Raw genomic sequence first — 14,650 nt, forward strand, 5'->3', positions numbered from 1 at the left:
ATAGTGCTGCAGCTGTGAAACAAAGCAACCAACGACAGGAATTTGGAAGTGCACGCCAGGCCATTTTAACAGGCCATTTTCCTCCTCATTCCTATTCCGCTCCACCCCACATGGCCCAGGCTGAGGATGGCGAGCTGTGATTTGAATTTTCTGGTTGTTATCAGTTTGTCTCACAACCTGGATGCTATTTAAATGCAGTTTGGGGTTTTCTAGGTCAATGAATCATACTGTAAGTGGACAGAGATGGAAAGTATTACAAATGATCAGAAATGTTAAACTCTAGCAGTTGAAGGAGTTAACAGCAAGAGCAAAGAAAGCATTCGTATTCCCCTGCAAAAATGATACAAATAAAAAAAAACCACCCAAGCCCCACAGATGAATTTAAAAGAAGAGAATCAACAGTTAGCTTGCTGATGATCTAAACTCAGCGGTGAAGACTAAGAGCAGTGAGAAGATTCAAACACGGAGTGAAATCAACAAGCGCAACGGTAATTAGTCATTTGTTCCAAAGGATTAGTTTCTAAATTGTTAAGGCTGGGGTGACTTTTGAGAATTAGTAACATCTGTGCAGAAGTCTTGATCTACCTGCGAGGGAGAGAAGGGCAGGCTTTTGACAGGGGAGCGCTTAGGAGGAGTTGAGCTGCTGACGTCAGCTAGGACCAAGGTGCTACCGTGGCCACTGGCTAAGGGGCTGGAGTGCTCTCTCCTTTTGCGAAGAAGGACGCATGGAGCCGCTCTGCCCTGTGAGGCAGATAAGGACTTTGGTGAGCCAGGAGGGCCCTGACTCGACATGGTTTTGCTCAAGTTTGTGATGGGGTGTCCTTGAGGTCTACAAGCACTGTCCCCTCTTTGCTGAAGCTGCACGACTTTGCCTGAGGGCACTTTGCTAGCCGAACTGTCTGTGTCTTCAAAGAATTCAAAACTGATGAGATCACCCCATGATGAAGGATCCTGAAACAACGTGGGAGGCACGGAGCTATAAGACAGTGTATAGTGCCACCTCATGAAAATACAGTGCTAGGATATGCCCCTAACCAACAACAACAACAAAGTCTTTCCCAGTTCAATTTAGCTTGACCCTGTTTATTTGAGTAGTGACATTGTGAATGCTTATCCGCGTTTTCAATATATACCTCGACCACATCAACCTGTTTAACATACTAGTAGTGTTGCTGGCAACTGTGTCCCTAAAGGAACAATGAGTCAAGTGATGTCCTTACTATCTACTTGCCCAGAGTTTTCTGCTTAGTATGAAGACAGTGCCTTTCGCTACCAAAAAATGTGTGCTTTGGGCTCTCAACCAAGACTGGTCTCCTTCTAACCTGCATGCCTGCTCTGGACGTGCTGAATGGGATGTGATGCTGCATGAAGCAGACGCCTCTGCTGCTGGAGGAGGGGGTCACCAACAAACATAGTTCAGCGTGCCACTGCTGTTACACACAGTATCCCAGAGACCACAATGAGAAAAGGCCCACGTCAATGCCAGTCAGCTCCTTGGCATTTAAAATGTGTCTTTGCAGTTCTTCACGTATGCCAGGGCAAGCTCCTTAAACTTTGAGAAGCAGCTATTGAAGCTACAAGAAATACTTTCAGAAAATGATGCAGATACATGAGCAGCCACACATAAACCTACGGCATGCGTCACTTCAAATATAAATAATTATAATTTCATTGTTTAAGATCTTTCACGGTGTCTCTGATTTTATTTTAAGGAGACATAATACCAAAGGGATCGTTTCAAGCTCCCATTGTGCAGTTTGCTAAAAATCACACACCCATACCAAGATGTAGCAGGAAAGGGAGACACCCACAAAAAGCATATGCATCCACACTCGAGGGCTTCATTTATGAGCAGCCGCCTTTTGTTATGTCAGAAGCTAAGCTTCGGATCTTGCAGCAATTAGAAGTTACTCGGAAAAAAAAAAAAAAACACATTTAGGACTGTCCCAGTTCCTCTCCCCTTAATCCTTGACCACGCACGAATCCACCTGAGGTGGCAAGTCTACTTACGGAGTCTATTAACTGGAGTGTTTCTGCAAATTCTAAGAGATTCTTAACATTATCCAGGATGTTGCTCTGGTGAACAATCATGCACCGTGCAGGGGATGCACTTTCCTCAGGTAAGCAACTGTGGTCCACCGGTGGAGATGGAGTACAGTGGTGATGTTCCCCCAAACAGGAAACAGGTGCATTGTCACCACTGGTCCTGGTACTGTCAGCAATCGTGGTGCTGTGCCAGCCGGGGTAGTTTGATGTGTGGTTCTGTGTCTAAAGGAAGGAGAAAAAAAAAAAAAGAAAAGGAGGGGGGAGAAGGCAGAAGGAACTTAGCAATGAAATTGCACAAGGTGTCAGATGCCACTGGAGGAAAGATAAAAGTAGTTGCATCATCATCTAAGAGCTTATGCCTATGAAACAATTGTCAAGATGTTTCCTTTCATCAGTGCAAGATCTCGTTTTAAGTAATATCGGCATTGTATTTGTTATCCCAAAGTTACCTCACAATTTACTTCCAGGATTATGAGCATATATCATTACTAACAATGCATAATCAATTCATACTGGGTTACTCCAAAAGCTCAAAAAGTGTCTGCAGGTCATTTTTTGCGAGGAGCAAGAAACGGCAGGATTTCCCTACTGAGCGCTCAGCACTGTAGAAGGCTGAAGGGTTTAAGAGTTAGAGTTGCTTTTGTTTGCTTATCTCCTTTTCTTCTTCTATCCCTGTCTAATGCTACAGCTTACACCAATGCAATGAAGAGGCTGTCAAATCAACGTGGTTAGGAAAGCAGAAGAACAAATTAACAGAAGTTTCTTTCCAGTGTGATCATGCAACAGAAGAAATTGCAAAACATTAACTAAAGTTAAAAAGTGGCCAAACTAACGTATCACGCATGCAGTTGTTTTACTATTAATTTATATATTACCCAAAAAAAGAATCTGCTGGCTATCACCTATCTTCTAAAAAGATTTGGGGATTCTTGGCTTTGGTGATGGTGTTAAGCAATTACAGAAGGTTTTTCACACATTAACATCCAATGGCACATACAACCAAGTGTGAGAATTCAGTAATAGCCAGCATTTGTTCCACACATGCAGTTATGAAGAATCTAACATTATTCGGAGAAGTAAAACAAACTGTCAAACATGCACCAAGTCTGAAGCTTACAAAGTGTATAAAACACAGCTGAAAGAAAGAATACAACAGAGAGGAAAAATCTAATACACAGGCACTACATTTTCATCACATGAACCATTGCACACTTTCAGAAATGCAGATCCCGTTGATTTAAGATCTGTGGGATTTTTCGTCTTTGTACAATCACCGTGTCTCCAATATTACATCACGTTACAGAGCCCAGCCCTGCTCCCACTTTGCGAAGATAAAACACCTGCAAATTGTTTGCCTTTTTTTTCCTCAATAAAAGAATTTACAAAGCAAATACAGATTATACATGTGCTATGTTTCATCCTTTTAAAACGGAAATATAGAGCCTTGATTAGTATTGAAGGCAGAGGGGGAGTAAAAAGTTAAAAAGACAGGCACTGGGGTAACGCTGCTATCCCTCCATCCAAGCACACAGTGACAATCTTACTGGTAATGCCTGCTGCCCTTTCAGTTCATTCTCAGTCGACATTAGTAGCAACTCTAATTCCTTTATTCGTTTTTCTTTCTCAGGGTCTTCATCATTATAGTGTCTCTGAAATTAAGAGTTAAGGGAAAAGAAAAGATAAAGGTCTGATAGGATGTAGCAACTCAAATGCTCATGGCTTGCCGTCCTGTGGTTATAATAGCCAAATTAGACTCAAAGATGAAACAAACGTCAATTGTGTTTTCCACTACTAAAGTCCCTGCTGAATTTCAGTACAGACATTTGAAACGGAGAAAGTGGAAGCTATCACACCAGATGGCAACTACTGTGTTTTAAAGCCACTTCAAAAGAAGCAATTATTAGCCATGTTAGAACACCCCCACCTTCCCCATTTTCTCTCTTTCACACTTATTACATTAAAACGTTGCCTTAATGTACAATATCTGCATTTTGACTTATCAAACGTTTAACAAATTGACTCTTGAAATTATGTTCAAGTTATCTACCTGAATAGCTGCAGCAGCTGGCTGAGGAACATTGACAATATTTACATGCAGTGCTACTGGATATGGGATCTGACCAGGGACCTAGGCCAAAAAGCAAAGAAACTAGAAGTTATTATTTCTATCATGATGTCTGCCTGCACTGTAAATTTGTGTTAAACGTACTGTGGCTTTAGCTACTTAATATTTATAAGCTATGGACATGAAATAGCAAAAAAAAACCCCAATAATTTTTACAAGAAAAGTAAACAGTTTTTTAGGAATATGACAGTGAGCGTTACAGCGGAAGAAAGAAAATTCATATATGAAATATCTACCCTTCCTGAATGACAAAAGATAAATAATTTATGGATGCATTTGTAAGTTTTTTCTAAATTGAAGTGAAAGTGCAAAAGATGCAATTTATTATCATCTAAAACTCTACTATGTAACTGTCTGAAGCAGCAGCCTGTTTCATTATTAATCATTAATAGAAAAGGAATCAGATTAAAAACAATACTTGTTTACTTGGTTCTGACATGCAACCCACAAACAGAATATTACTGAAGGGAACGTGGGAGATTTTGACATAGAACACAGAATTAACCCCATTCGACTGATTTTCAACAAGTGTAATGTTCACCCCTAGAAGAAACAGTGCTGGAAACATGTTCACTGCTTACAAGATGTTAAAAACGCTGAACCCGATTCCACCACCTGAATGCCGGCAATCAATTTGAAATGTACGTATTTTCATCACTGAATCAAGTCAAAGTTAAGGTCAAGGTGGTCCTCGCCTGACATCAAACACACACAAGTCCACCAAGACTGGGAGAAAATCCTTCACGCTTCCTGAAATCAGGCATGGCAAAGGCAAAAAAAAAAACCAACAAACAAACCAAAAAAACCCCAAAAACCCCCAAACCTGCATTTTCAGGCGCTTACGTTTTGTGGCTCAGAGATGTGGTAGTAGGGGTAGTCACTGCTCAGCGGGGGCTGGCCGGCCACGGGCAGCTGTGCAGAAGGCGGGTTGTGAGAAAAGGCCATCAAGTGGTTGCTCTTCTGAAAGCCGGCGGCGGCTGAGGAGTGACAGGCTTTGGAGGACTCCTGCAGGTAGCCCTCCTGCTCAACCTTTCGGCGCATGGTGGAATTCCAGTGGTTCTTGATAGCATTATCAGTTCTGTAACACAAATACATACGCTTGAGGAGTTTTAAAAAAGAGCGTTTCCAATTCTAACTGAGATTAATGGGCAGGAAACTGCTGTTGGCATTTCTGTTAAAACCTCGAGCTGTTCTCTGACCTTCCTCCTGCCCCCACCTTTACAAATACTGCTCTCAACCTCTCAGGAAAGATGCTCAGTATAAAAGGCAGGGGAGAAAAAACAAGGGCTACAGCTGTTTGTGTACTTTTTGAAGCAATCTCTAAGCCTTAGGTCCTCAAACTGTAAGAAAAGAATAACTTCAGCTTCACCTCATTCCCATGAAGTGAGGTGACTGCAAAGGCTAACACCCCTTTGAGGTTTCCCTAAAGGGCTGCCAACGTCATCTTCCTACGTTTTAATGTTGCACTGGAGTTTTATTGTATCTCATTGCTGGAAAGAAAGACTGCGGAGAACAGCTGTGAGAAGACTGACTTCCAAGCAGCTTTCCAACTGGCCACCTAGCCAATGACAACATCACGCTATACACACAAATTCAGTAAACAAAGCTGTTGGGATTTTTCTTAGCTGCAGAAAAACTGAGATGCAAATTCTCACATTCATGAGTCAGAAAAAAGCAAACTTATCAAGCCTGTGCGATTTTAAGAGTACGCTTAGTAACCGCTCCTCTATTGGAAAAACATCCCCGCCACCACACGGTATTGCTGAAAGTGGTATCCGTGATGTGTGGAAGCTATAAAAAAAAACTTTCTAAGGAGTAATGCCTTTCTTGTTTTCTTCTAGAAGGTGAAAGCAGCCTATGGAATGCGGCTTAAAAGGCTGTCATGATCTTAGCCGTTATATTTAGATCTTGAAGATGTTTCTCCAAATAGCAGGAATAAAAATGGGAAAGGAAACCTCTCCCTTGCTTACGTTATTTGCTTGACTACACTTCATGTTGAGTCACTTTTACTCCAGAGTGAATATATAAGATACTGAATCTCTGAAATTATATGCAAGGTCTGCATAAGCTTTCAATGAGACAAGTACTTCCAGGACCAGAGTTTGAGGAATTCAGTTTCTCCTCGTTTACACATGGATTTTTAACAGGTCAAAATCATCTGGGTGACTCAGGAGCAATTACAAAGGTTGAAGAAATCACTTTGAATAAACAGAACAGGTTTCATGTTAAAGACATACCCTTAGCTGAATGTAAATTAAGTTCCACTTGCAGAGCCTGATCCTTCACTGTTAAATCAGTTTGAATTTTGACAGTTATTGCAAGCACAAATAAGATTGCACAGACATTTAGGAAACTGTTATGGTCTTGCTCTACTTACTGGGTTTTTTTACCTATGGCAAACATCAAAAGCATGTAAAAATAGCGTACTGTTCCATGTACTGACCAAACAGAACAGTTCCCCACTGAGAAAAACGTACATCTAATGTCACTGGCTCTCCAGGGTTTGATTCCAAAATTTTTTGATTTATAATGTGCAGCCCGAGGCAACTGAAACAAACTGCTCAGACCTGCAGCTTTTTTCTTTTATTCCCTATTTAAGAGCTAAAGGTATATGTCATTACCGTCCAGGCAGCAACTTTGCAATTTCTGCCCATCTGTTTCCCAGCCTCTTGTGTGCCTGGTAAATAATTCTATCTTCCTCTTCTGTCCAGGAGGTTTTCTTCACTTCTGGATTCAAATGGTTGTGCCACCTCTCCCTGCACTGTTTTCCAATCCTTCCCTTCAAATGCTTAGCAATGACAGACCAGCGCTTTGGACCGTATTTCTGCACGAGTTCTATTACCTTCAAAGAAGGACATAAAAACTGCCTGTATTTAACGATGCATAATGAATCAATGAAATTTTTCTGTGGTGGAACAACATTTTCAATGACATTTCTCAAAATTGCCACGGTAAAACTAACACACAGTTAAGGTTCCCTACTTCCCACTTATACTTTTACCCCAAAGGAAAAATCCGGTAATAGTTAAGACATTTCTGGACTGCATTTCTACATTACAGTGCTGTAAAGGAACATTAATTAATTTGCGTAGAAAAATACACAAATACTAAGCATTGAAACCACAGGATCAGTCTGCTTCTGGCCGTATTAGTGTTGAGACCACCGAAGTCTCGAGGAGTTTTGCCCCAACACATGAAATCCGCTACTAAGGCACTAATCAGAATGAAAGGAAAACTGATTACCCTTTGATCCTCCTCTTTAGTCCATGGACCTTTGATAAGTTCTGGGTTTAGTACCTTCTGCCATCGGTGCTGGCACTGAACATCTGTCCGATTCTAGTGAAATGTAAAATACGCAAAGTAGATCATTCATTAGACAAGAAGAACATAAAGTGATAACGCTTGTTCCCAATGTATTTCAGCTACAACTAGTAAGCAATATGGAGTGACATATATTATAATAATACATGGAGTATCTGAGAAGAAGGTGCTGAACTATCACTTTGCTCCCTGAACTAGATAATATTTCCATCGCTCCTGCAGTGATGAGTGTATCACCAAAACGGCACAAACTGAATCTTCACCGTCTGGCACAATCGCTGTCATGCTTTCACATGCGGTATTTCTACAACAGCCAAAGGGTTCACAAAACAATTATCCTCTAAACCACACTTACAATTCATCAAAGCTATTTTTCCTCTGTGCCGAGACACACTGTTTCAGTGTCCCATTGACCATCACATGTTGCATTGAGGCGCAACACCCCTCCAACCCCCATTTTGGCTTGTTTGATTTTTTCCAACCCTTTCTGAGAAATGAAAGGAAAATGAAGGTAAGGGTTTCCACAGTATTCTAACTAAATTTCTGAGGTGTCCATCTGGGGATGTTTTATATCTCCTGCAAAAACGTAACTATAAAGCAACCACTCCCCTTTCCCTTACTTGGAAACCTCTGATAAAGAGATGTCACTAGAACTGGAAACAGAAACCAATATCCACCTACAGGAAGGAAATTGGCAATGACTTTCCAGTCTTCCGTGCCATTCTGCTCCACAAGCTTCTTCAGTTTCTCATCCTGAATCATCAAAAAAAACCAGACATAATTAATATTGTAATCACTTATAATGCAAATTAAATACATTGTAAAAATTACCTTCTTCTAGCTTTTTATGCATCTTTTTCTGCATCCTGAGTGTAAGGGGAGATGGTCCGTAGTCTTCTCATGTTTTTAGTTGCCTAAACCAGGAGGTTTTTCTACTCCTGTGGATTTTGGTAGGTTCTTTACTGTGTTGCAGTAGAAAGACTGACTTTTTCTGTGCTGTTTTTTGACTCCCATTATACATTCCCATTTTACAGCTCAAAGCAATGTAACTGTTATTCTTGTACTGGATTTACAGGAGGGCACGGATGTTTAGATGCCAGGCATCAGAATAACAACGAAATTCAGTAACACTCAGGCACCCAGCTGTCTGGGGACCTCTGAAAATCACAGCCGTAAGCTTTATATGTCTTGCAAGTAATGGGAGTTCCAGTAATTTGCCCATTGCCTATCCATGTACAATGAATGCACAATAAAGCTAATGGCTCCTTTTTGCTCCTGATCGCTGTGAGGGAGTCTCGCGTACTCACAATAGCAAGAAATTTGGCCCGGTATTTTTAAGGATAAGGCCAGAAATGTAGACTCTAAAGACAAAAGAAACCAATCGCATGTACTGGGAAAAATTGAGATAGTGTAAGACAAGCAAGAACTGCCCCAAGAGATAAGAGGAGGGGAGCAACCTCTCAAGCACCTCCCAGTATGCTCCCAGTTCATGTGACAGGAAAGTGGCCATTGGGTTGCATGGCCATCCCTTCCTCCCAGGCCACGTCACAAACACATCCACATCCGTAAGAGCAGACGATGATTTAAAAAAAATTAAAAAATGCTTGCAAGAAGTGACCTGCCACTGTTTATATATCAATATACATTGTTAGAGAGGAGAAAGTCAAAACATAGCTTAAGAACTGTATTAATGTATTTCACAATAAACTCAAACCAGTTAAATGGCCACAGGATATCCACCTGGCAAAGGAGGCTAATACCACAATTTACCCGGAAAGTCAGCACAAGGGTACCGTGACTAAAACGCGTTTTGACCTTCAAAAACAAAACACGTCTTGAATGCTCAATTTTGGTACTGCTGGATTTCTTTCTTCCAGCTTTTAATTTATTTCCACTCAGAATCATAATGCTGCAATTAAAGGGCAAATTTCAAATGGCACAAAAGGACTGCAGCAGTTTCTGCCACAGTTGTTTGCTGCTGTGGGACACTGAACACACGTCAGTTCTCGCATAGCAACCATTTTCAAACAAAAAGAGGCAGCAGTAACAATCAAGCATTGCTGCAGGTGACTCTTGATCTGTTTCTCCAACAGGGATTACACGGGGACTCGCATACCTGTAACGTAGACCTTGCTTTGGTGGACATAAAAAAAAATGGTGCTTATACATTTTATTTAAAAGACAAGAATGATCCTCAAAGTTAAATAAAACACTGAGTGTAGCTAAAGGGTCGAAAACTTTGTCCTCATTCATATACTTGGGACTGTCACTGAAGTTAGTTTGCAGATAAGCAACTCGGAGAAGAACGTGGACCTTGCTCTCTCCGTCTTTTTGCATGCAGGAGATGGATGAACTTGGATTTACCTCTTCACGGGTCCACCTGGTTTTTCCTAAGTGCCGTTTTCCAGTCTTAGGAAGCAGACCATCATAATCGTGATCATACATCTCAACATCTTCTTCATCATCATCACTACTATATATACTGCAGAAGGAAACACAGCGAGACACAGAGTGGATCATGAGGACTTGAGCTGAATTACAAAGCACAAAAAAACCACTACAACCCTTACAAAGGTTACACAGATAAAAGTTTTAAAACTTGCACAACAAGATTTTGTTCTGCATTCTGTTGTTCTAGTATTCTGAACTGGTTCTGCTGTTTTTGGTATCCACAGATACAAGCAAAGGGCTGGCAACCTTCGTATTACTGTGCATGTTTAGACCTGCTCTTACTGTTAGATCAGTGGTGAATTACACATTTGGCAAACTTTCAACCAATGAAGGTTTCAAATTAAAATACAATGTTTGGGACAATAAAGAGAACTAGAGGCTGTGTCCATTACACAAGTGCAGGTTCAAAAGCTTTAACTCCTGCCATACATTCTGACAAATGTTGACATTTTTGTATGTTTAATAGAGCTATTGGTAACAATATAACTATCTGTTATAACAGATAGTTACTGTTATAAATAAAACAGACTGTGCATAAACACCAAAAGTTATCCAATAATAATCTTGTTTGGGAACATGGTTATGGACCCTATATGTGAAGACAAAAGTTTCTATAATTAAGTAAAGCCAGTAAGCAGTAACATTAACATGCAATAAGCTCTAATATAAAATGCTATATTACAGCCCATATACTTATGGGTCCGGAGAGACAAGAGCTGAGGACAAGTATACTTAATATCCTGCAACTGACAAATGAATGATTGAGCCCTTTTATACTCTCCATTTCTCTAACTTAAGACTTTATTACCTCTACTCTATTTCTAAATACCTCATGCTGTTTTTGAAATACTCTGCTACTCACCTTATTCATGACTAAGGGATTTCCCCAGAGGCTATCTATGGGTAAAAAGGATTCTATTACTCTTTTCAAACAGCAAACAGCACTTGCTCTACCCAGTTAACTAAAACTAAAAGAGAGTGTTTTGCAACAAGAGCTGTCTTTCTGGTGGGCAGCATTTTATTTTTCATATTTAAGATACAGGCAGCAGTTCTGACACTTCAGCTAAGAGACGATAACCGCAAGTGCTAGAAAGGAGACAATGTCATGCTATGAGACTTAAAAACTGTGATATATCTGATGGTATGGTATGCTGTGGTATGTTAAGGTATGACTAAGACATTAAAATAAAGGTATTTTGTAGTAAAATGATTGGGCATTGTTTATCCCGTTAACCTGTTTTCAGGAGCTCGCTTTTTAAATTAAGCTGCAATGAAGCACAGAGACTGTTAGTCAAGCTGCAAACACCTCCAAAACGCAAGCTGTTAAACAGATATTCTTTTAATCACACCTTACATCTTCAACCCTGTTTTCTGGCCTGTGGCATGTGCCATAAAAACTACGCTACACGTAGGAAGTTTTCCACAGCCTGCCGTGATGTGTGTGGCCTTCCCCCAGCCTCTGCCGGGTGGCCCCTGACTCACCCACCTGGCCCCTCGCTTGCCACCCTCCTCTCGCCCCCACGGTGACGCAGTCCTCCAGCCTGCCTGGCCTCACCGTTCACTCCCTATTCCCCGGCCCACGCAACCGTGTGGGGGAAGCCCTGACTGGTGGTCCCCACTCTGCACCCCAAGGTGAGCACGCACCCCTGCTTCGCAGCTGGAGCCTCAGCAAAGCTCGCACCCTCCAGCTGCCACCAACGGGGCTCCTTCCCCTGCCGCCGCTCAAAGTAGATTCACTTTTCTAAGTGACAGAGAGAGACAGCTGTGCGACTGCCATATGCCAAAGGAAGTTTTGTGGCTCAATTTCCCAGTATCATTTTGAAAATGAGTTTCGCAGAGAGTAAAAGCACCAGGTACATATCCATCAGTGACACTTCCTGCGGCGGCGACGTGTTTCGGGCGCAGCAGAGAGACGCCGCGCCGCCAACGGCTGCAGAACATCAGCGGCGAACAGGTTAAAAGTGATTTAAGTGCGGTGCCAGTAATGTAACCGGTGTATTTAAATAACCGGGGCCTTGCTGGCAGCGCAGAACTGAGCAAACCCCGCTGTTATTACCTGCCTTCTCCAGCAGGAGAAAAGGGCCCTGGGATTTCGGGACGCTCGGTAACTGCTTGAGCCAACCGGGCCCTCAGCGCTGCTCTAAAACTTTTAATGCTTTTGCACCTCCGGCCGCAGCCCCGCAGCTTCCCCCCGCCCCGAGCGGCGGCAGGGGCCGAGGGTCGGAGCCCCCCCGCCGGCCCCCGCCGCTCCAGCGCTCCCCCGGCAGCAGCGCTGCTGCGCTTTTCGCCCGGGCAACCGCCTTGTGCCACGATACACGGGGAAAGGCGGGGGGGAAAAAGAAGAGAAAGAAGAAGAAAAAAAAAAAAAGAAAAAGAGGGGGTGGAGAGGAAATAACTCGCTGCTGCTGCTACAGAGACTGAAGGAATTCGGGCACCAGAGCCCGTTCCCGCGGCAGAGCCCGCGCCCGCGCCCGCTCCCGCCAGGGCGTCCCCGCTCCCCGCCGCTCCGCTCCCCGCCGCGCCCCGCGGGGCAGGCGGGCACCGCGCCGCCGTGGCGGGGCTGCCGGCCGAGCCCGGGGCGGCTCCGGGGCTCCGCCGTGTCCCTGCGGGAGGCGCCCGCGAGGCAGGCGGCGGCTGTCCCTCTCCTTCGGGGAAGACGGGCCGGGTGATTCATCGCCGGCCCCAGCGACAGCCCCGTTCTGACGCTGAAAGTACAGCCCGGCGCTGGCCCCGCGGCCCGCTGCCTCCCGCCGCACCGCAAAGCCCCTCTGCCTTAAAAAGAGCCCCCCCGCCCCGTCCTCTTTCCTAACCCCGCCGGACGGCGCCGGCAGTCGGGCAGGGAAAGGCAGGGCTGCGACTTTCTCCTCTTGTCACAGCCCAGCCAAAGGGGAGGGGAAGAGGGGAGGATGCCGGGCTGCAAAGAGAAAGAGGAAAAAAAGCCTCCACGTGTCCGACCCGCCGTTCCCGGCTAATTAGACAACAACCCCGCTCTCTGCGCCCGCCCGGCGGCGGCGGCACGGAGCGGCCACGCGGCGCTGCCACCCCGTCCCGTCCCGTCCCGTCCCGTCCAGCGCAGCCCGCTGCCCCCGGGGCGCCGCCGCCCCCGGCCCCCGGGGCGGCACAGCAGGGCACGGCACGGCGCGGCGGGGATCGCCCTCTCTCGGGAGCGCGGCGGGCGGGCTGGCGGGGACGGGTGACAGCTCTGTCCGAGGGCCCCGTCGGAGCCGCAGCCCCCGCAGCTGGCCGCCCGCGCTGCCGCGCTCCGGCATGTGGCGAGCGAGCGGCGTGTGCGTGGAAAAGCCAAGCCCCGCAGGGCGTCACTACCCCCGCGGGGGAGAGCCGCCCTGCCGGGGGCAAACGGGCCGCCACTGCCAAGAATAAATAAAATTAAAAAAAAAAAAAGACGAGGAAGGAGCGAGCCCAGCCCCCGCCGCCCACCTGCCGTCCCACCCCGCCGGGAATGAATGAATGAATGAGACGGGACGCGCTACCTGCCGCCGCCGAGCCAGACCGACATTGTCCTGCCGTCCAGCTGCGGGGAGGTCGGCCCCGCCGGGCTCCGCGCTGGCCCCTGCGGGCAGCGAGCCCCGGCCCCTCGCCGCCCCCGCTGCGGGGCGTCCGGCAGGCGTGCGGCGCCCGGCCCGGGACCCCCGTCAAGCGGCAGCTCTGCGGCGCGTCCCGCTGGGCTGCCGCTCCCCCGGAGCTTCCGAGAGGAGGGGGCCGCTTCGCCCTGCGCTTGGGGGCCGGGGACGGAGTAGCCCAGGTGCGCGGAGGACGGGGGGCTGGCCGCCCCGTCCATCTGGGCAAACCCGCCGCCGCCTTCCTTCTCCTGTGCCCCGTCTGACAGGCGCGGAGAGGGAGCGGGGCCGGCCGCCCCCCGCCCGCAGACAAGCGGGTTACCTGTGCCGGGGTCTCCGGGCCATCCTCGCACCGGCCGCTGGGGGAGGTGGACGGGGGAGCCCGCGCCCGCCGCCGCCGCCGCTCCCTGCTGCCGGGCTGCGCCCAGGCGCTCCGCCGCCGCGCACGGGAGTGCCGAGGAGCCGCGGGAGGAGGAGGAGGAAACAGGTTGAGATTAAAGAGTAAACTCTGTAAACAGAGATGCCATCAAACAAAGGGCCCTTGGACACTCCCCCTCCCGCCAAATCTGGCGCCCCTGCAGTGCGCAGGCGCCTGGCGCCGGGCGGCGGGACCGTGCGGCGGCGGCGGCGGCGGCGGGGCGCGGGGAAGGCGGACCGGCACTGTGCGCCCGACGGGGCCCTCCCGCCCCGCCCCGGCGGGGACACCCCCCCCACCACCACATACCCCCTCTCCGTGCCAGAGTCGCAGCCCCTCGACGGCGCGGCCGCAGCCCACCCCCACCCCCCCCATTCACCGCGGCGTGAGGCTTTGGTTGGGGAAGCCGTCGGAGCAGGAGGGGCAGCCCCCCCCCCCCCCCGACACGGCGGGTAGGGAAGGGGAGTCCCGCTGTGGGGCGGCGCGGCCCCCCCCCGGGGGTATCGGGGACCACCAGCGGGTGGCACGTAGGTGCCTCCCGCCGACGGCGGGGTGGTGGCCCTTTGGCGAGTGCACCTGCTCCGCTCCCTGCGTGGCGTGCGGGCTGCAGCGGCGAGCAGCCCTCGGGAGGCGGGGGAGAGGGGTGGGGGGTGGCAGGACGAGCAACCCCCCCCGCAGGAAATATCAAATATAAGGGACGGCGGGGGACGGGGG

The 14,650-nt window shown here is 47.3% G+C and overlaps 1 protein-coding gene across 9 annotated transcripts in view; it reads right to left on the reverse strand.

The window, feature by feature from the left end:
- MYB (MYB proto-oncogene, transcription factor) overlaps positions 1-13,918 on the reverse strand; it is a 28,955-nt gene extending 15,037 nt beyond the window's left edge. The window contains exons 1-10 of one of the 9 annotated variants that reach the window (XM_074578290.1): positions 13,844-13,895; positions 9,857-9,974; positions 8,174-8,245; positions 7,415-7,507; positions 6,793-7,013; positions 5,015-5,249; positions 4,094-4,174; positions 3,600-3,695; positions 2,011-2,268; positions 586-951 (exon numbers count right to left, since the gene is read on the reverse strand). In XM_074578290.1, coding sequence (XP_074434391.1) covers positions 586-951; positions 2,011-2,268; positions 3,600-3,695; positions 4,094-4,174; positions 5,015-5,249; positions 6,793-7,013; positions 7,415-7,507; positions 8,174-8,245; positions 9,857-9,974; positions 13,844-13,866 — 1,563 coding nt within the window. In that variant the 5' untranslated portion in view covers positions 13,867-13,895. Of the gene's footprint in view, positions 1-585; positions 952-2,010; positions 2,269-3,590; positions 3,696-4,093; positions 4,175-5,014; positions 5,250-6,792; positions 7,014-7,414; positions 7,508-8,173; positions 8,246-9,856; positions 9,975-13,843 lie in introns of all 9 variants that reach the window. The other 8 variants (XM_074578291.1, XM_074578289.1, XM_074578298.1 and 5 more) reach the window with 8 other exon arrangements.
- Positions 13,919-14,650: the final 732 nt, after the last annotated feature.

This window comes from Larus michahellis, chromosome 3 (genome assembly GCF_964199755.1).
Source record: "Larus michahellis chromosome 3, bLarMic1.1, whole genome shotgun sequence".
Taxonomy (NCBI): Eukaryota; Metazoa; Chordata; class Aves; order Charadriiformes; family Laridae; genus Larus; species Larus michahellis.